This window comes from Heterocephalus glaber, unplaced genomic scaffold (genome assembly GCF_053883595.1).
Source record: "Heterocephalus glaber isolate CG9 unplaced genomic scaffold, H.glaber_assembly_v1.0 deba00000738, whole genome shotgun sequence".
In the NCBI taxonomy this organism is placed as follows: domain Eukaryota; kingdom Metazoa; phylum Chordata; class Mammalia; order Rodentia; family Bathyergidae; genus Heterocephalus; species Heterocephalus glaber.
The window spans coordinates 16,618,646-16,639,832 of record NW_028258161.1 but is presented as its reverse complement, the minus strand read 5'-3'; the positions used below and the strand labels follow the sequence as shown (position 1 = coordinate 16,639,832).

The following is a 21,187-nucleotide window of genomic DNA, read 5'->3' as shown; positions in this document are numbered from 1 at the left end:
GTAGGGGCGTGCCGGTGGGCGGGACTCGGCGCGGTGGGCGGGCCGTGTCCGTGGGCGGGGCGAGCGCGGAGCCTAGGGGGGCCGGGGCGTGTCCGTGGGCGGGGCTCGGCGCAGTGGGCTGGCCGGGGGCGTGCCAGTAGGCGGGGATCGGCGCGATGGCGCGTAGGGCGTTTACGTAGGCGGGGCTCAGCGCGGTGGGCGGGCCCGGGGCGTGTCCTGGGCGGGGCATGTCCGCGGGCGGTGCTAGGGGGAGCTTCTCTGCGCCCGCGCGCCCGCCGCCCGCCGCCCGCCGCCCGCCTCCCGCCTCCCAGCCGCGCCGCCGTGATGGCGGAGGACAGCGAGTCTGCAGCCAGCCAGCAGAGCCTGGAGCTGGACGACCAGGACACGTGCGGGATAGACGGGGACAATGAGGAGGAGACGGAGCACACCGCGGGGTAGGCGGCGGCGCGGGCGGTGGGCGGGACGGCACGCGCGGGGTCGCTCAGCCGCTCGGCCCCTGCTGCCTCCCCGCGGCCCCGGCGCCGTGAGGCCCGGCTCCGCCGCCCGAGGGAGGGGCCGGTGGGCGGGGCGCGGGTGCTGTCACGGCCGGCCTCGCCCCTCCCGCGCGGCCCGGCCCTGTTCCTCGGGCCCTCGCCACCCCGGAGCTCACGGAGTTCGCCGCGTGGGACCCCGGCGTCGACACCGGGGCGACCCCGCGACCTGGCGCGGCCGCAGTGCCGAGGACTCTGACGCCCGGCTCGGTTTCCCAGTCCTGGCGCTGGCCCTCTTCCTGCCCCGGAAGGCTTCGCTTGCCTTTCTGTTGGAGAAAAAGATTGCTTCTGGTTAAGGCTGCTGTTGAAGTTCTCTTTTAGGGGCAGTGTGGGAATCGTTTAAAAGAAAGACCGGTGTCCTTTCAGAGGTGTTGCTTCACATCGCCCTTTTACCCTGTTGGATTCAAACTACGTGCTGGCAGAGAGCAGTTATTGCTGCCCCCCAGAAGTGAGAATTTTGCGAACCCTGGTGACTGTGTAGAAGTGGGTCAGCCTAACAACAGGAGCTGAAGCCTGAGTCACAGATGGCTTATTTATTCAGTTCGTGAGGAGACTCTTCCAGCGATCGCTGATTGAGAATGTAGAGTGATGGTATTGTATTTTAGGTCACTTTAAGATTTATTTAAGTAAGGAATCTTTATTGACCTTTCTTTCATTATAAAATAGTGAGTGACAGACTAAGAGAAAAAGCTGACTACACGTCTCTCCCATTGAAAAGTTGCTTAAAAAAAAGATTTCCAGTGAACGTTTCAATGGCAGCTGCAAGAAGTGAATGTTATTCAAGTCTATAATTTTTTTTAAGAGGAAGGGAAATTGTACAGAAATCTGAGCCGGAGTTATCTTTATGCAGTGATAGAAATTGTCTGTAGTAGCTAAATATATGTTTTTGAAACAAAACTCTTGCCAAAAATGGGCCTACAGTAGATGCAAGTTGATGGATTTCTGAAGTAAGTTCACCACCTGTCATCTTTCTGGGGAGACGTAGACTTCCCTCTTCCCCCTTTTAATTTCTGCTTATTGCTCTTTGATGTTCGAGGTTGGGGTTTGATTAGGGCTTCTTTGCTTACAGAGCACACAATGTCTAGGGTACAAAGAATTGCTCATTTGTGTGTCCATCAATCTGAGATTGTTCCCTGACACTTTGCTGTAGGCTGTGTGAAGTTTCCAGAGGCATCTCAGAGCACTTTTCAGAGGTTTCCAGTTTTGTACATCAGCACATTAATTATGTTTTAGCACAGTTAATCAAAACTTAGAGATGCCCGATGGACACAAGTATTTTTAACCAAAAGCAGGTAATGTGATAACAGTTTCTACTGGGAAAAGATTAATATAATGGATTTATTGTAGTCTTTTAAAATGTAAGGAGATTAGTAAGACTCCAAGTTGCTGCTCTTGTTGGGCTGCTTTTTTGGTTTTGACTTTAGACAGTGCCTGATTTGGGGCAGTGATTGTGTTTGCTTTGGCTCCTATACCAGTGCTGCTGTTCAGTAGAAGCCTAGGCTTTCTTATGTAGCTTACGTTTGTAAATGTTAAAATTTGGAAGATTCCTCTTTTGTCTACTTGGCCTCTTCATTCTCTGCTGGTTTATATAAGCAACAAATAATGACCATTTGGAGGAATGAGTAGGTAAACCCTTCAACTTTAATAAGAAGACAGTCACTTTGAGGCCATTAGGCAGTGGGCAGTGCACAGAGCCATAGTTTACTCACTAGTACCCTTGTGGCCTAAAAGAATTAATTTACCCCTACCATTCAGTGTAATGTATTTACTGGTTGTTTAATATATGGTATTGAACTATATGGCCTCAAAAAGAAGAAAAATAAGATTCTTATTCTGAATATTGCTGTGTATTCTCTTATTTTCATTGAATTTTCTTTATGGACTTAAAAGGCATTTCATTTTATGGATAATACTGAAGTCCATGAATGAAATATATATGAGGTGCTTTGTGTTTAATAAAAAGCAATAGCATAAGTATCATAAAATACTTCAATCCTATTATCTTTCTATCTTAACTTTCATGGATAGTGTGATCTTTAACTCTTCGGTCTATCCAAGTATGGCAGTGACATACTACTGTAAAAATGTCATGAATTCCAAAAAAATGGAGAGGAGGAGAGGTTATCAGCTTCAAACTAGCAAGACTATACAGTGTAGCTTCATTATTTTGAAACAGTGTGTAGCAGATTAGAATTAGGCTAATAGAGATCCTTTTGATAACTTGCTTTAACCCATGATTTACATTTAGGATAAAGTAGGTAAATCTTAATAAAGAGTTTGAGAGAGACTAAAAACTTTCAAGCAAATTGAAACTTCTAAGGTAATCTTGCTTATACTGTTATTTCTATACAGAGACTTTCTGCATAGATAAAAAATGAGCTTCAGGGCCGGGGATTTAGCTCAGTGGTTTCGCTGCCTGCTGTGCAAGTGCAAGGACCCAAGTTCGATCCCCATTACCAAAAAAAAAAAGAAGAAGAAGAAAATGAGCTTCAGTGCAACTTCCCATAGGAAATATTAAAGTCTGAATGACTAAAGATTTCTGTTCTGCTGTGGGTAGCAGTGGTTACATATAGGAGGAGTTTACTAGGAACTTTCACAATTGGGTTTGCGGTTAGGTAATATAGTACTCAAGAATCTTTATTATTTAATACTCCTCTGATTTTTTTTATGTGTTCGTGCCATCTGTTACTTTCTTCTGAAGGCATTTGGAAAATTGTTGAGGACAGGGAAGATTGTTGAAGAATTGCCTAAAATTCATGATCTTCTTGCCCTGTAGCTATCTTTTCCATTTGTGCAGTACATCTGGTAGGGGTCATTATCTCCAACCCACATTAAATATATTGTCCAGTTTTGGAAACAGTCGCACAATTGATTTCAAGTAAAATTGGTGTTTAAGTTGTGACAAAACCAATTCTGTCTTTGGCTTGCCAGTGCTGACTTTCAGAACACATATACCCTATAAAAATTGATGTTTTTTTCCCCTTTTCCACTCAGAGCTTCTCCCTCAGTATTCACTCTGGAGAAATAGCTACTAAGAATACTTATGGAGGGAATAAAATGAACCTATATGAAGATAGCTCTGTTGGCAGATAAGTGACTAATTTAAATCCCTGGGGTAGATATGATACAGTTTTTGTACTTAAGGTTTAAGGCATTTTAAATAATTTTTTTCTTAGAAATATAGAAGATCTGGGGGGAAAAAAGAAAAAAAAAGATCTGGATTTGACTAAGTAGAAAACTCTGAAATTCATTTAACAAAGAATATAACCTCTCTTTGGAATTCTTTTAACATAGACCATAACTAATTTAGGGAGAATAATTGAAGTTGCTCTCTGTAGAGTGTATTTTAGTGTATTTAACTTTATTGTTGAGCTTAACTGGGGAATGTCTCCTTAGCTGTATGGAGTCAGGGGGAAAATACAAAAACTCACTCTAACTCTCAGTAGATCTTTCTCACCATGAGATCTTTGAGCTAACTCAAAGTTACCCTTTCTGAAATTTGATCTATTATCAACTGCATAAATCTAAATGGAAATATATATTATCAGCCCTTGCCCAAGGGACTTCCTTAGTTCATCAAATACAGTTTTAAATGATTAAGTATCAGTTGAGACTTGCATCTGAGAAAATAATTTTACCCTCTGGCCCAGAGCACTTTTTCCAGAGGTTGACTAAAATACAGAAAATTTCAAAGTATAGAATATGTGCTTAACCATCTCTGTTAATTAGTACCACTATATACTCTAATTCTATGTAAATCACTTTTAACAGTCAAATTCTGTTTCAGATTCAAAAAGAAGATTGGCTTGTTTGTTATTCCATTTTAAAATACATTAAATCACTTTTACTGAGTAAAATATGCTTATTGGAAATTCAAACAGTAAAGTATAAAGAGAAACTCCCTGTCTTCCTGATTTCTAGAAATTCCAGTTAAATTAATAGCTAAAGTCACATTTTGCAGTATTATGTGTTGTTAACATAAATAAGATTATACAGAACTTTATATGGGTTCATTTGTTGTCTGGAAGAATTTTCTGGGATAATATAAATGTCCAGTTTGATAGTCATTGGCCATATGGGGTTATTAAACATTTGAAATGTGGCTAGGGGAATGAAGGAGCTGAATTTTTTTTTTTTTGACAGGATCTCCCTAATGTAGCTCAGGCTGGCCTGGAACTCGAGATCTTCCTACATCAGCTTCCCAGATTCTGGTAGTACAAGCATGTGCTCTGAATTCTGTATTTTATTTTAATTAAATTTAGATGGCCCTTTGTGATTAGACAGCTCATATCACATCCTGCTTTTGAATTTTGTAAGTTTTCATAGTGCTCAAAATACTTCTGTATTGTCTTATGTTTTGCAGAATGTGTCAGATTTTCATTCTTCCTTTTTGTTTCTTCAGGGGCTTATCTTTAAATTTTGAACAAGCATGTTTTTAATCCATATTTCTCTATTGATGTTAAAAATTAACCATTATCTAAAAATTCTGTTTCACGTGACAAAAATATGTAGGCTTTGACTTGTCTTTCTTTCATTTCTTAGCTTTTGTTGCTAACTCGGAATTTTAGTTCTGTGTGACTTCTTTAAGTTTTGCCCTTGTGTCCCTAAAAATAATTTTCGTTACCGTTACATTATATTTCACATCCATGTTACGAAAACCTTTTCAGGCTTTCTTAACAGCCTTACTGTTTTTATTGCTTACCCCTATTCTTTGTAAGGCACATCCTGTCCTTTGCTTACACTTTCTCCTGTACATTTTTTTCTTAAAGTATGTGTGCCACAGGAAGCTAGGGCATGGTTTGAAGTGGGTGGAAGGATAGGTGTGACCAGATCCCAGAGCACTTGTGCAGTACAGTTCTCAGAACCCTGCCTGTGGACTTCTCTAGAGAACTCAGAGGGTTTTGTTGTTGTATTTGAGACAGGGTCTCACTATGTAGCTCAGGCTGGCCTTGAACTCACTATGTAGAAGAGGCTGGCTTTCAATTTACGATGATCCTCCTGCCTCAGCCTCCCAACTCCTGGGATTATACGTGTGCACCACCACAACCAGCCTCTAGCAGGTTTTTGATAGGATGACTTGTGTGTAATGTTACTGTAGGAAAAATAAAAAAGAGACAGACCCCATTAAGAGCTCGCTATTGCCATTGGGCCTCTTCAAGAGCCTGCCTTATACTCTAGGCCCCAGAGTGTACTTGTATCTTTATTTTCCTTTTTGCTCAGCTCAAAATCACTCTGCAGAGTCTGTTTCGCCCCTACTCTTCTTTTTATTATTCCTACCTCTACTAAATGTGAAACTTTGCTACCATTTTTGCTTGTTTTGTTCAGTTCTTTGTTTGGGACAGAAAGGACCTTGAAATTATCTCTTAAGCAGAGACTCCAGCACTGCAGAACCTGGGAACACATGGAATATTTTCTGAGTTCTTGCATGTCTGAAGATTCTTTCGTCCTCACGCATAAACTTATTTGGATGTGCATGTAATTCTGTAGCAGTCATTTTCCTTCAAACTCTGCAAACATTTTTTGTTATCTTCCTTGATTTAGTGGCACAGATGTTGTTTTCTCTGCTAATCTGCCTCCCTTTTTCTTTTATAGGTAACTTGATTCTTTTTCTTTTTCAGCCTAGAAGCTTCTGTGACTTTATCTCTATTCTATAACCAAAAAGTTTTCATTGTTCTTTTGCTTCTAGGATCATCTTTTTTTTAACATCTAAGCAAAATTGTTATCAGTTAGCTTCTTCTAAAAGTGGCTCACCAAATAAACATTACGGCTTTTCTGGAGCTCACAGCTCCTTTTGAGGTTGCATACCAGGTTCTCCTCTGGAACAAGAATTGAACAAAATGAGCAAAAGACAGTGACACAGTTTCGTGAAAATGAAGACTGAAGGAAAAACTGGCTCTGCGGAGTGAGCTTGGTAAAAGGGGAAGTGTAAAAGAGGAAACAGGAAGATAAAAGTACACCCTGGAGGAATATAGTGTGGGCTATCATGAGGAAAGCCACCCTAATGAGCTCTTCTTGGCATCTGTGTCCTTTTACGCTGCCTACATCTGGGGGAACCCTTTGAGAACTTCTGCATACATGTCCTGAGAGGAATGCTGGGATCCCACTCCTCAGGCTGATGTCAGATCTAGGCCCTCCTGTTGAAAACCTGTGGCGTTCTCAGGAGAAGACTATGTGCAGGGCTTTGTGAACTGTTCTGCGCATGTGTTCCAGCATCTTATAATTAACAGGTCACACGGATTTCCTGAGCCAGCTTTGCCACACCCTAATCTCCTATCTCAAAATGACTCCAGCAAATACATATTTATGGAGGTTTTCTTGGATACCTAAGTTTTCATGTTCCTCAAGCATATCCAAACCATAGCCAGTTTTCCTGTCACTGGGTTCCTAATGTGTTGGATCCTTAAACTTTCTCCTCCTTCAGTATTTGCCTTTGGAGTGGAACAGTTATCTTTCTTTCATTTTCCTCTCAAGAGCTCACTAATATGGGCTGTTGTGCACACCATTTACTAAAGTATTGTGAATCGTTGGAGGTAATGATGGTGATTACGGCCTAGAACCTAACATGAATTCAAATGTGGTGTCATACTTGTCTGTTGTTGCTCACCAGAAGAAATGTGTCTCTGTCCATACTCCTTAATAGGCCATCATGGATGGCTTCCCCCCATGTTCCTTCTGTCTGAGAGTGTTTTCCTAACCGGGCTCCACCTCTTCGCCAAATTCAGTGTTAGCTCAAATATCCTTTCTTTCATGAAGCCCTTCACAGTTGTGATGTTGAGAGGTGATGGCCCCATCGAAGATCCTAGAGTCCTTAATGTGTCCTTCCCATGGCTCCTTTCCGGTCTCTCTCACCCAGCCTCCCCACTCTAACCCTCATTCTACTGCTGAAGGAGTTGTGGCTCTTAGAGATAAGTGACCTGTCCAGCGTCACATGGCTGGCAAGTGAGGAGCATAGTTCTTTTCATCTGCTGTTTAACATGTGTGGAGCATCTACCAGTTGGCTCAAGTAAAAGATTTTAATTAAACATCTGGTAGGTGATCTCAAAACAAAGTATGGATGGCCATTTTTAGATTGAGGGACTCAAGGTTTATCTCTCTTTAGCCTTGCTCATCCTTTTGCATCCTTTTCTCTGCCATCTACCCATGATTCAAAGCATCTCTTTCTAGTTCAGATTCTCCAGAATGCATTTCGTTGCTTTCTGGCCAACAGAGGGCTCATCCAGGTTTGATGAGCAGGTGGGTGGAGGGTGGGAGGTGGGGCACTGATTATCATGTGGCGCAGTATGGCCATGGAAGGGATCTTCGGTGAGTTCTGTGGTTGCCATGATTTGGATCTTGAATGTCCCCAGAGGGCTTTATGTTAAAGACTGGTCCACAGGTGAGTGCTACTAAGAATCTACCAAAAATGTGAGGGGTTGGGGCCACTAACTAAGTAGTCTTTAGATCACTGGGGGTGAACCCCTAAGGGAGAGTTAGGTCCTTAAATTTCTATTCTCCTTCAGCATTTGACTATAGAGTGGAACAGTTATCTTTCCTTTATTGCCCTTTTAAGAGCTCCTCCCTCCTTCCCTTCCTTTTGCTCCTTGGGTTGTGACATTTTGCTCAGTCACACATGCTGCTTCAGCACAGGCCCAGAGGAAGTAGGACAATTGATTGTGGGCTGGAACCTCCAAAACTGTGAGCCAGAATAAGCCTTTTCTCTTTATAAGCTTGTTATGGCGAGTGTTTTGTCATAGAAACAGAAAGTTGATAAACACAGTGGTCATAGGTAGTTTTCAGAGGAACTAGTGAATAGGCTGACGCGTGGCTGTAGGCTGAATTTTTTTCCCCAAATCCACCTAGTGAAGCCTAAATCTCCAAAGTAATGGTGTTAGGAGGTGGGGCCTCTGGGAGGTAATGGTTGATAAGGGTATAGCCCTCCTGATGGTTCATGATAAAGAGACAGAGTCCTCACCAGAACCCCACCATGCTGATCTTGGACTTCTGGCCTCCAGAGCTGTAAGAAACAAATGTCTGTTGTTGAAGCTACACAGTTTTGACTCAGTTATACTTCTGAACATGTCTGCAAAGCATGAATGTGTGTCTGTCTACTCATAGGTAGATTAGATACACTTCTGAACATGTCTGCAAAGTGTAGACATGTGTCTGTCTACTTATAGGTAGATGATAAGCATGAAGGTAGCACTTTCTGTGTCTCAGTCTTACGATATCTGGTACATTGTACATATTGGTTGCTTGGTAAAGACTTCTTGAGTAGATTCTAGTGGTTCTTAATACTACGGACAAATTAATTTGAAGTTTAAGAATTCCCCGAAGTTCATTAAGTATATATGTGGAAGATATTCTTTTTCTACTCAAAAAACTGTAAGGACCTGGACTATAGAATTTTTATTTGTAGTCTAAGCTGTAAAATTATAGCTGAATTTTTGAACTCATCATATGTGTTTTCCATATACATTTTTTTTCTCATTGAATTGTTACAGTAATTCTCACAGTTTCAGTGTCTTGTCCAGCTCCCTTCTGGGTTTGGGAAACACCTATACTTCTATATTTGAGAGCTGCAAGTTAGCCTTCATGATTCTGATGGAAAGTACCATTTCTGCAGCCTCACCACCTTGGCCAAGACCCTTGACTTTGCCATAGAAATTGTTGAAATTTTTCTTCCCCACCCTTTGCGCTTGAACCTGTATCACAGGTCCATTAGTTTTTCTGCTTGGATCCAAATCTTTTTTCTAATTTGTTTTTCTTTCCAAAACCATCTACAGCTCTACTGTTTCTTCTGAATCTCCAGTTCCTTAGATTCTCTTTTACTCTCATAAGCCAAGAATCTGTCCCTATTTCAGAATCAATGAATCTTATTACTACTGCAGTAATATTTACTACATAATATAGCAGTCTAACTTCTACACCAAGCAGATATTGCACCTACAGCACAAGATTTTTCAGGGAAAAGAAACGGTATTGGCTATCCCCAAGGATTTCATCCCAGTGTGGACATTCCTTTAATGAAAGAACTAACCAGCTTCATGATTAACATAGAATATATATACAAGAAGAAAATTGATATGCAGGAAAATTTAGAAATGTACTATCAAGAAGGATGTACTATCAAGAAGGATGTATCAACTCCCTCAAGCCTTTTTTTTGTTTTTTTGAACTTGGGTCCTTGCGTTTGCGCAGCGGGTGGCAAAACCGCTGAGCTAAATCCCCGGCTCCCTCAAGCCTTTTTTAAAATTTGATTTTTCTTCTTGTCTTGTTCGTCTCATCTGTAGGAAAAGATTAAGGTGTACAGAAAGTAAGCCTAAAATATATATTTGTTAAATTACTGAATAATTTGTACTTATTCTTTTTTTTTTTTTTGGTACCGAGGATCGAATTCAGGACCTTGCGCTTGCAAGGCAGGCACCAGCTCTTTGTATTTATGCTTTAAGTACTTATATGTAATGATTTTAAAAGATACATAAAATTTTTAACCACTTTAAATATTCTCTCTTTTATTCTGATCTTGGACTATCTACAAAGATATGCCTCCCTCCACTAGACTAGTTCCTGGCCAGTAAGCGTTAGATAACATTTTTTTTTATTACTTAAATTCTTTTACTGGTACATTTTAGGTATACCACACATTTACATTTCTCATTGGGAACTTGTACCTTTACACGATGCATCTTGGTTCTTATTTTTTCCCCATTCCTAGCCCTCCCTTCACCCCCTCCACCCTTCCCTATTTACAAAGACTTTGTTTCCATTTTTTCCATTTCTCATCATTTTTCCTTTCCCTTCTTTCCTTTCCCCTGCCCCTCCCACTACCCCTACCCCTTTGGACCTTTTCTTCCTATTTTGCATTATCGATTATTCATTCTAATCATTGGTACATTTTAGGTATACAATATAATGACATTTTTATTATAGTTTAGCATTATCTCTTATCCAAACCGGGTTTTCATGGGAAGTAGGCATCGAAAGTAATGGATAATAATGAAAAAATTGTGAAAGGAGAAGGCTAATGAGAAAGGTCATACTTTCCCACATTTAGAATATGGCAAGGGTTCAAAAGAACCAGTAGTTGGGAGCAATTCAGTATCAAACTGTAGACCAGAAGCTAACTCCAGCTGGCTAGTATTAAATCCAGGGCTTGTAGTTTAGCTGTTACCCAGAAATGGCCACCCTTTGCTGCTAACACTTATGTAAATATTTAAATTGGACCCAAAGCTTTAGCCTCAATGACTGCACTCACTTGCCTGCTTTGTTGACCTTTTTAAGCATCTCTACCCTCCCCTGGTCAAACCTGCAGCAACCATGGACTCTGAGCCTTCGTAGGGTTTGCACATAGCTTACAGCTTTGAGCCGAGATGGCATGGCTTTAATGCTGTTTTTACACCATTCCCAAGAGGTGGAGAAAGAGCACAGTGAGTAGAGGATGAAGCTCTTAAGCCCATAGATGAGGTCATCATAAGCAAAATGATGACAGTGGGAGGAATAACTTCTGCTTTGGATTGTGGATTACACTTGGAGAAAAGGGATAAAGAAATAAATACTGGAATTATACAGATGAGCTGTTGACAAAATTCACATGACTTCTTCAAGAGCCTGAACTTCAGGTAAAATCCATATTGAGTTGGGTGCTCCTGATGCTGCAAGAGGACAGATTTGTGATCATTTGACTCAACCTCAGCCCACTTTCCCAGCTGTGTGCCTGAGTTCTCTTTTATATGTGTCTTTTGTTTATTCTCACACACACATATAAACCTAAAGACCTGTTATAATTTGCCAAAACATATAGGCTAATAAAAAGGTGTTAAAAATCAGGAATATGCATTTTACAAAAGAACAGCTAACAGTTGTACAAAAGAAGATCTATAAATATCTAAAAATGGTCAACCACACAGCAGAGTGGAAGGAGATCCTGTATTGTGTCCTCCTGACCAAGAAAGTGTTCCTGGACACGATGTGGAATTCACCTTCACATCTACCCTCCTTACCCAGAACACCCAGAGGAGGAAAAACAGACCCAAGTAACTGTGTCCAGTGACTTTGTGCACCAAGATTTAGTGGATATTTTGCAGTATATTCTGTAGATGCAATTAAAATACACATCTTCTATGAAAAACAATGGTCAACCAGTAGAAAGGCATAAATAAGAGGCAATATACATGGATTCTGGGGCCAAACTGGCTGGATTATTGGCCATATAACTTTTAGCCATGTTCTTAACCTCTCTATATTTCAATTTCCTTTTCTATAAAATGGGAATAATGATAGGACTTACCTCAAAATTGTGACAGTTTGTAAGGTTAGTACCTTACAGTGCCTGCTGCATACAGTAGTAAGTGCTTTAAATTGTTAGCTGCTATGACAGTGTCGTCGGTGGTGATTGTGATATTGATGTTGGGGACGGTGGACAGCGGTGGTGGTAATGACAATGCTGACAGTGGCAATGCCAGATTGTTCTTTGCAGGGTGGTTCACTTTGCATTTACCAGAGGGGTATGAGTGTTCCTTTTCTCACATTCTACCATTATTATTAGACTTTAAAATGCTTGCCAAATCAGTGGGTAAAACGGAGCATATTTCTGTTTGTTGGCTGCCAGAGCTTCCTCTTTTGTGAAGTGCCTATTCAAATCCTCAGTCCAATCCTCTTGTCAGTCTTTTGTCTTTTTTTATTGACATTTTACTGATTTCTCATTCATCTAGCAAATTTTTTTTTTTTTTGGTACCGGGGATCAAACTCGGGACCTTGCGCTTTCAAGACAGGCTGTAGAACCACTGAGCTAAATCCCCAGCCCCATCCAGCAAATATTTATTGAGGACCTTTTAGATGTCAGATACTGTTTCAGGTAGTAGGAATACAGTGGAAAACCCTGATTATATGGATCTTATGTTCTAATCAGAGAGGGAGGATACAGTTCTGGCAGCGATATGGAGAGAATTAAAGCAAGACAGTCACGGTAATAGCTAGCTGTCATAGTGAGTGTTGTGTGTCCCAGCTTTTGTGCTAAGTTCTTGTATGTCTTAACTCATTTTATCCTCACAGTTTCTCTGATACTGTTTTTTGAAAACATCGTCCTTTTACAGCTGTGGAAACTGGAGCACAGAAAGGTTAAATAATACACTCAAAGTAACATAGCAGGGAAGTCAAGAAGCCAGGATTCAGATCCAATCCCAGTGCATGTTGTTCTGCCCAGAATATTATTTTGCCTGTTTCTTCTAAACTAGAGATAAAATATGAAGGAGAAAATAGCTTCTTATATATTCTGGCAAGTAATACTTTGTTGTGTGTTTTAAGATTTTACCTCATTATATAGTTTTAAATTTTTTTATAATCATTTTGGCATGCAGTGTTTGACTTTGATGTAGCCAAAGTTGTCAACACTCATAGTTTGTATTTTTGGGTCCTTCATTATTTTCTGACATTACAAAGTTACCACCTTATTCTTGCAGCTATTCATTCTACAGATACTCACTTGAGTATCCACTACATGCCAGACACTGATCCAGGCACTGGACACATGTAAATTAAATGGACAGAAACCCCTGCTTTCATCTTCAAGGTTTTGTTTTCCAAAACCTTTGGGTCTTTGATTCATTTGGAATTTTGATATTGTGTATTGTGGGAAGTAACAAGTTAATGTCGTTTTTCTCCTTAGAAGAAGACTGTTTGTCTGATGCTGTTGATTAAAAGGCTCATTTTTACAATGCTGACTTTTTGACATCTTTATTACATATCGTGTTTCTCTGTATCATGAGTTGTTACTGGCACGTCTGTTGTATTTCAACGGTGTTTCTCTGTTCTTGAGTTCTGCTGTGTATTAATGATGTTTTGGTTACAGAAGCTTTGTGACTGCTACAGATAATTTAGAAAACACATGGAAATAGAACTGCTGATGTTTCTTCTGTTTCATGGTAGGGAGGAGCTGAGTGGTTTTTTTGTATTTATAAAATCTCACATTGCTTTTTATCTTTGAAATTCATAAATTGAGCTTCTCTGATGTCATTCTTATATTTAATGTGTAAGTTGTGATGAGTTGAGCTGCTATAATAGACCCTAACTGGTGATTGCTCAACACAATGGACATTTTCTTCTTATCCAAACAGACCTGAGCAGGTGTTCAGATAGGTGGCAAGGGGGATCTTTTTCCTCTGCCATTCGGGGCTTAGGCATTCTCCCTAGTGTGACTCTGGGGGAGAAAGAAGGTGGCGGAGGCCACTCGAGAGGGCTCCAGGGCCAGCAGAAAGTGGCAGGCATCACTTCTGCTCACATTCCAGGGGCTTGAACCACCATGGGGAGCTGGGAACTATGTCTTGCTGTGAGGCCAGAGAGGAGGAGAATGGATTCTTGTGGACATTCTATAAGAATATATTCTATAAGAATATTCTATAAGATATTTCTGTGGCTCTATTACATTGCCCTTACATTAAGTCTGGTCTAGATTTCATGAATATTTCTTTAGAATTTGCTTGTGTGTCAAGTTAAGTTTTTGACATTTCCATAGCAGAGAAGGAGGGTATTGGTTTCCACATGAGGCTTGGATATGCCCAGAGTCTTCCAGACTGAGGTATTAATACTTTCTGAGATAACAAAATTGAGAACTTTCTTTGTGAATCTTTCCTATGAAATCTTGAGAAAGAGGGAAATGGAACTTTTCTTCTTAAGTGTTACGGCAGTGTCTAGATGTCCCCCAAAGCCTCATGCAGTCATAGGGGGTGCTTTTCAGAGGGGGCTGGATCTAGAGTATGTAGAGCTAGGATCTAGGATCAAGGGTGTATGATTACTAATCATTGCACTGATTGGTTTGGCATAGTTCTCTCTAGGATTAAGGGTGTGAGTGCTACACCTGCCTTAGGGCAGGTAACCTTCATAAATGTAAGGACAGAAAGAGTGTACTGTGTTCTTGTCTGTCTGCCTGCCATGGACTGTTTCTTCTCTGCCCTGCCCCTCTGCCATGCCACCCTGCCTTGGAGTCAACCACTATGCACTGAAACCTCCACAAACTGTGAGCCAAATAAACCTTTTCTCCTTCAACTTTGGGTGTTGAGTATTTTGTCTCAGCGACAAGAAAAGTAAGTAAGACATTAAGCTTGAGGGATTTTTTTATAAAACGGCAGCATGATTTCTGTGACTAAATGTCTGATATTCAGTTATCATCCTCGAACACTGAGTATCAGAATCAGACTTGCTTTCCTGGATTCCCAAGAAGAATCTTGTCCTGAGCAAGGGTTTTCCTTTATTCTTCCTGAATCCTGCTCACTGCCACTCCTGTCCTGGTGCTCTGGCACCTGTGTCTGACCACATGCTTCCCTAAGAGACCTTGGATTTCTGTGGGAAACACCCCAGCCAGGCAGCATGATCAGCACTGGGTCTGCTCAGACATTACTATCATCCTGCATGGGGCAGGAGTTTCACTGGTTAATTTTTTAATAGTTTTCTTGAAATATAATTCACATGCCATGCAACTCAGCCATTTAAAATGTTCAATTCCCTGGCTTTTCACACATTCAGAGTTGTGCAACTGTCACCACAATCAATCTTTGAACATTTTTATTACTCCAAAAGGAAAGTCAAATCCCTAACCCATCATCCCTCCCATCATCCCCTAAACCCTCCCACTACCCAGCCCTGGCAAACATTAATCTACTTTCTGTTTCTATGGGTACACCTGTTTAGATATTTTATATAAATGGAATCATATAATATGTGATCCTTTACCTGACTTCTTTCACTTAATGTGTTTTCAAGATTCATCCTTATTGTATCCATAAACATTTCTTTTTTATTGCAGAATAATATTCCACTGCATGGACATACCATATTTTCCTTATCCATTCGTCAGTTGACAGACATTTGGATTGTTCCCACTTAGGGGCTATTAGGAATAAGATCGCTTTCTGTGTAGATGTTTTTGCAACTTTCTGTGTAGATGTTCTTATTTCTTTTTGGTTGTCCACCTAGGAATTATAATGTATTAGGAATCTATGTCTCATGTTCTGAGGCACAGTAGGGCCAGGATTGTTTTCTGAAATGGTTCCACCATTTTCTGAATTCCCACCAGCAGTGTCTGAAGGTTCCTATTTTTCTTCATCCTCTTTAGCAATTTTTATTATCTTTCTGATTGCAGTTAGCCTAGTAATGTGAAGAAGTGGGATGCTTTTCTGCTCTTACTTACAGTTCTGGTTTCCTTAAGGCTTCTGAGAAACAGGAAAAGTAGTTGTTCTTCATTCGTGAGCAGAGAAGTATGGAGGAAGGGTATCTTATTTAGTGCTGAGTTTTGTAGCTCCTTACCAATTTATTTTTAATGTTCAGATAAGAAAGGGATGGGAAACTAGAGCTAGAGTTAACAAAAATGAGTACAGATTCTCCATTATATCAAAGCAATAAAGTATAATTTTAGCAGTGCAGCTGAGGAAGGAAGAGTTTTGGTGAGTAACATTAACTCCCAAAATGTCATTAATGGCAAACTTTGTTGCACACATGAGCTAGAAATGATAGACCAAGTCATAAAAACTTGTTTAGGGAATTTGGATCTAGTGTTTTTATTTTTTAGCATATCTGTATTTACTCCTGCTTCCATGGGTCTGTTTCTTTGCTTTAGGGAAAATGAACCCACACTGGACAGCACTTCCACATTGTCTACTGGAGGAAACGGTTCTTCTGCTTGGTGTGGCCTGTCTGTGTCTTCAGTATCACCGCCAGCCACGCCTCCTGTTCTGTAGCTCTCTATGAGAAAGCTTGGAAATTGGAGATATTTAAAACTGGGTGTTACACATAAAAGCTGTAAGGCCTTGGGCTCCCAGGGGTTTCTAGAAAAGACTTAGCCAGCAACAGTGAAATAACGGGGGCAGGCAAAGACAGCTCTCTGCCCTGTGGAGCTACGGGCCATCCTCCTTGATGTCTGCCTTCTGAGCACCTCAATCAGTGCTGAGCATACAGAGATGTTCAGTAAGCACTGGATAAAGCACTGCTGTAGGCCTTACCATCAAGATGGGGAAATTGTAGCTTTCAGAGGTATTTTACTGCCTGGCATATGATTGGAGCCATCGCTAGAGCCAGAGTCATCCATTCATTCATTCAACAAGCCTGTGGTGTTAAGATCTACTAGTGCAGGGCATTAGAGACCTCAAGAGTGCAAGCACGGACAGATTTTTTTCCTGTTATTTTCACCCATAAATGCTTACATAAATCATGAAATAATGATACAGCAAAATTATCTTTTAAGGTGCCCACTTTGGGAACATTGAGGGAGAAAAGCCTGAAACATTCTTGCTCAAACATCAGAGAATGTACAAAACCATACACATCCACAGCCTATTTCCAGCTCTGATACCTAGCTGAGATATGTTTATTTAAGCCCAATCACTAGTCAGATATTTGTGGACATCTTTAGTCACCAGATGATTTTAAATATAAACATCACAGTAGTACACATTTGATTCTACTGATGGAAATGCACTGCTCATTTTGGGGTGAGAATGCATTACTATTTTTAGACCACTAGGGTACCACTTGACAAGGTCCTAATGTATCTCTATAGATGAGTTCTCCTTTCTATTTTAGGATTATGAATAGGGAAATATGCATAAAAAGCACTCATTTCTTAAAACAGTTTCTCACACTATCAAAATACATTTCATATTTGGACTTTACAGAGGAATGAATTATGCATTTTAAATTAAAAGTTTATAATTTTTCTCTTTTTTGGTACTAGGGGTTGGACCCAGGGCCTTTACACTGAGCTACACCCTGAACCCTTTTTTGTTTTTTATTATTTTTTAAACAGAGTCTTACTAGGTTGCTAAGTTGCCTAGGCTAAACTTGAATTTGCTGTCTTACTCCCTTGTCCTCCCAAAGTGCTGGGCTTACAGGCCTGCACACTCAGCTCAGATTTCTTACTTTAGCACAGGGATTAAAATTCATCAGCCTTCAAAAGTAAGTACCTTGTTTTATTGTCATCTCTGTGGTTCCTCACGCAGATCAGAGTGGGTCTAGGCCACCAGATATGTAGTTAACATTTTGTTGTGACTGCTGAATGGCACTAGTAAGTGGAGAGTGTTTACAAGCTCCCTGAAAGAGTGGACTCGTTCTAACTTCCCTCGGCTTGGAAGAGCCCATCATACCCCATTGGCCAAGAAAGCTCACTTGCCCTCCCCAGGCTTAGGGCTGGGAAAATGTCCTGCATGGTGCTATCCTGGCCCACTTCGAGGAGGTGGGGAACAGTGAGCACCAGATGTCTGCTGCATGTCTTCAGGAACAGACACTCCAGTGGGGAATCAGAGCACCTAGGACAGCACACCAGAGGGAAAGGTACCCTGAAGGCAACAGGAGTACTGTAGTAGGGGTCCCTAGTAGGAAGTCCAGTAGCAACAAGCAGGTGATGCTTGACCTGAATCTTGAGTGACCCATGGTTAGCCAAGAAGTGAAGATGAGAAGTGTCCTGGCAAAGGAAACAACAGAATTACACATGTAGTAACAGTACCGATTATTTACCAACTGGCTTCACCTTGTGTCATTTGTGTATTGTCTATTGCCTTAAGAGTCTGAGCACTATAGGACAGGGTGTTGCTCTCTTCATCATTGTGTCTGTGTGTCCCCATTGCTGTTATCATGTGATTGTGCTCACAGACCTGATGGGTAGGGATTTGGGAAGAACACTGCTGGGGAGGTTCTCACTTGGGGTCCCCAATGCTGGTGGACTGTAGTTACTTGAGGTCCCCCTGGACTACATGACCAGGCAGTTTCACTGACACATGGGTTTACCCACAGGGCAGGCCTCAAAGGAGTTAGGCTGCAAAAGTGCAGTATTCTAAGAGAGGTCTCAGTGGAGGGAAGCTGTATGGCCTTTTGTGACCACAATCATCACGTAATCTTGATTCCATTGTGTTCCAAGCAAGTCACAAGCCCACCCAGGCCCAAAGGGATGAAATAGACACTCCCCCTGCATGAAAGACATTGTCAAAGGATTTGTGAACAGCTGCCTGCCCCTGTAGCAATGTCTGCAAAACAGATCAACAGAATTGTGGACCATATGACTATCCAGTAAGGAAGCAGGTTCACCTCTCTTAATTCTTGTCCACTGTTGGTCTTTCGGCAATACTGTTTAACCCCTTATAAAGCCAGGCTCTCTTATATTTATAGTGTGTTTTTAGAAAGTAGGGACATGCACACATTTTATTCCAAGTGGAGGAACTTTTTCTCAGTAAATCATTAAAATAATAGAGAAAAAAGCACAGAAGGATATTAATGTAATTTTAGAATAGGAAAAGTTTCATAAACAAGATTTAAAAGTTTTAAAAAGTCACAAAGGAAAAATTTTAAGTATTAGGCTTTATAAAATTTTTAAAGATCCCATAAAGCTGAAAACTAAAAAATAAACTGGGTAGAGTATTTTTGATCTAAGTAACAGACCCAAAGTAGGTGATGTAAAGTAAACATAAAGTTTTATCTCATAGGGCTATTGTGAGGCTTAAATGAAGTTAAGTGTCCACAATAAATACTTAATAAATGATAAGTGACAGTGATACTAACAAAGCACCAACAAATTTGTAAAAGAAGGCTAATAGAAAAAGAATATAAATGAGCAATTCATGAAAAAATATATACATGAACCAATAAATACATGAAATAATGTTACTCCTGGTTAAATACAAAAATTAATTCTACAAGGGAGATTTTTCTCACTGGTATGACTGTCGTGGACAAATGATATCTGGCTCACCACGTACGCCTGCTATCAGGAGACGGTGAGGACCCCCGGACATGACCACTATGAAAAAACAGGAGAAAGTACAATTGACATTAAAAAAAACTGTTCACAAAAGTAATAGTAGAAAACTTCCCAGACAGAGGTGGAGAAATGGACATACAGATAAGTGAGGCATATAGAACTCCAACTAGCCAAGATCAAAAAAAATCTACATCTAGACATATAATAGTCAAGATCCCAGAAACTCAACAGAAGAACGAAATCCTACAGGCAGTTAGAGAAAAGAAACAAGTCACCTACAGAGGAAAGCCCATCAGAATCACAGTAGACTTCTCAACACAGACCCTCAAATCAAGGAGAGCCTGGAGTGAAGTATTTCAAGCCCTAAAAGAAAATAACTTCCAACCTAGACTGTTGTATCCTGCAAAATTATCTTTCAAAATCAGTGGGGAAATTAGATACTTCCACAACAAAGAATACCTGAGAAATTTCATGAACACCAAAACCAGCACTCCAAACAATTCTAAACAATATCCTAGAAAAAGACAATGAAGGTCACAACTCCATGAGGCCCAACAGAGGGAAGCCACCAGGCAAAGTAAGAAACTAAAGGGAAACGGGGAAAAAATAAGAAATCAAAGAGGCAACAACAGTAAAACATCATGACAAGGATGAATCAATATCTATCAATTATAACTATCATTGTTAATGGCCTCAATTCACCAATAAAAAGAAATAGACTGACAGAATGGATTAAGAAGCAAAACCCAGCAATATGCTGTATATAAGAAGCACATCTAACTCAAAAAGAAATGCATAGAATGAAAGTAAAAGGATAGAAAACAGTTTTCCACACAACAGGAACCCAGAAAAAAGCAAGGGTAGCAATCTTATTTGCAGACAAAGTAGATTTCAAACCAAAACTAACTAAGAGAGACAAACATGGTCACTACATCCTTGTGAAAGGAACAATCCAAGATGAAGAGATGACAATCCTAAATATATATGCACCAAATACAAATGCCCCCAACTATACAAAACAAATATTAATGGACATGAAAAACCAAATAAACACTGATAACAATTGTAGTGGGGGACCTCAATACCCCACTATCACAAATAGACAGATCATCTAGACAAAAAATTAACAACTAAATTCTGGTAGTGAACCAAGCTATTGAACAAATGAATTAATAGATGTTTACAGAGTGTTCCACCCCACAAAATCAGAATACACATTCTTTTCGGCTGCACACAGGTCATTCTCCAAAATAGACCACATGCTAGCTCATAGGACATGTCTAAGTAAATGTAAAAGAATAGAAGTTACCCCCTGTATATTATCAGACCATAGTGCAATAAAATTGGAGATCAATAACATAAGAAACCACAAAATCCCCACAAACACATGGAAATTGAATAACACTTTCCTGAATAACCAATGGGTCATAAAGGAAATTAAAGAAGAAATTAGACAGTTTCTACGAGTAAATGATAATGCCACTACAACGTAAAAGAATCTATGGGACACAATGAAAGCAGCTCTACGTGGAAAATTCATAGCAGTGAATGCCCATGTTAGGAAAACACAGAGAACTCAGATAAATAACCTAATGCAGAACCTCAAGCTCCTAGAAAAAGAAGAGCATAACAAACTCAAAGCTCATATAAGAGAGGAAATTATAAAGATCAGAGCATAAATCAATGCAATGGAGACTTAAGAGAAGGATACACAAAATCAGTGAATCAAAGAGTTGGTTTTTCAAAAGAATTAATAAAATCGATAAACCTTTAGCCAACCTTATCAAAAAAAGGAAAGAAAAGGCTCAAATCCATACAATTAAGAACGAAAAAGGTGAAGTCACAACAGACCCAGCAGAAATCCAGAGGATCATCAGTACCTACTTCGAGAACCTGTACTCTGATAAAATGGAAAACACAGAAGAAATGGACAGATTCCTAG

General features: G+C 40.3%; 1 protein-coding gene across 3 annotated transcripts in view; it reads left to right on the top strand.

Moving 5' to 3' along the window:
• Positions 1-219: 219 nt before the first annotated feature.
• The window catches only part of Nmt2 (N-myristoyltransferase 2), a 48,353-nt gene continuing 27,385 nt past the window's right edge, over positions 220-21,187 (top strand). For 2 of the 3 annotated variants that reach the window (XM_021242089.2, XM_004861756.4), the window contains exon 1: positions 224-434. In XM_021242089.2, coding sequence (XP_021097748.1) covers positions 325-434 — 110 coding nt within the window. In that variant the 5' untranslated portion in view covers positions 224-324. Of the gene's footprint in view, positions 435-21,187 lie in introns of all 3 variants that reach the window. The other variant, XM_087207063.1, reaches the window with a different exon arrangement.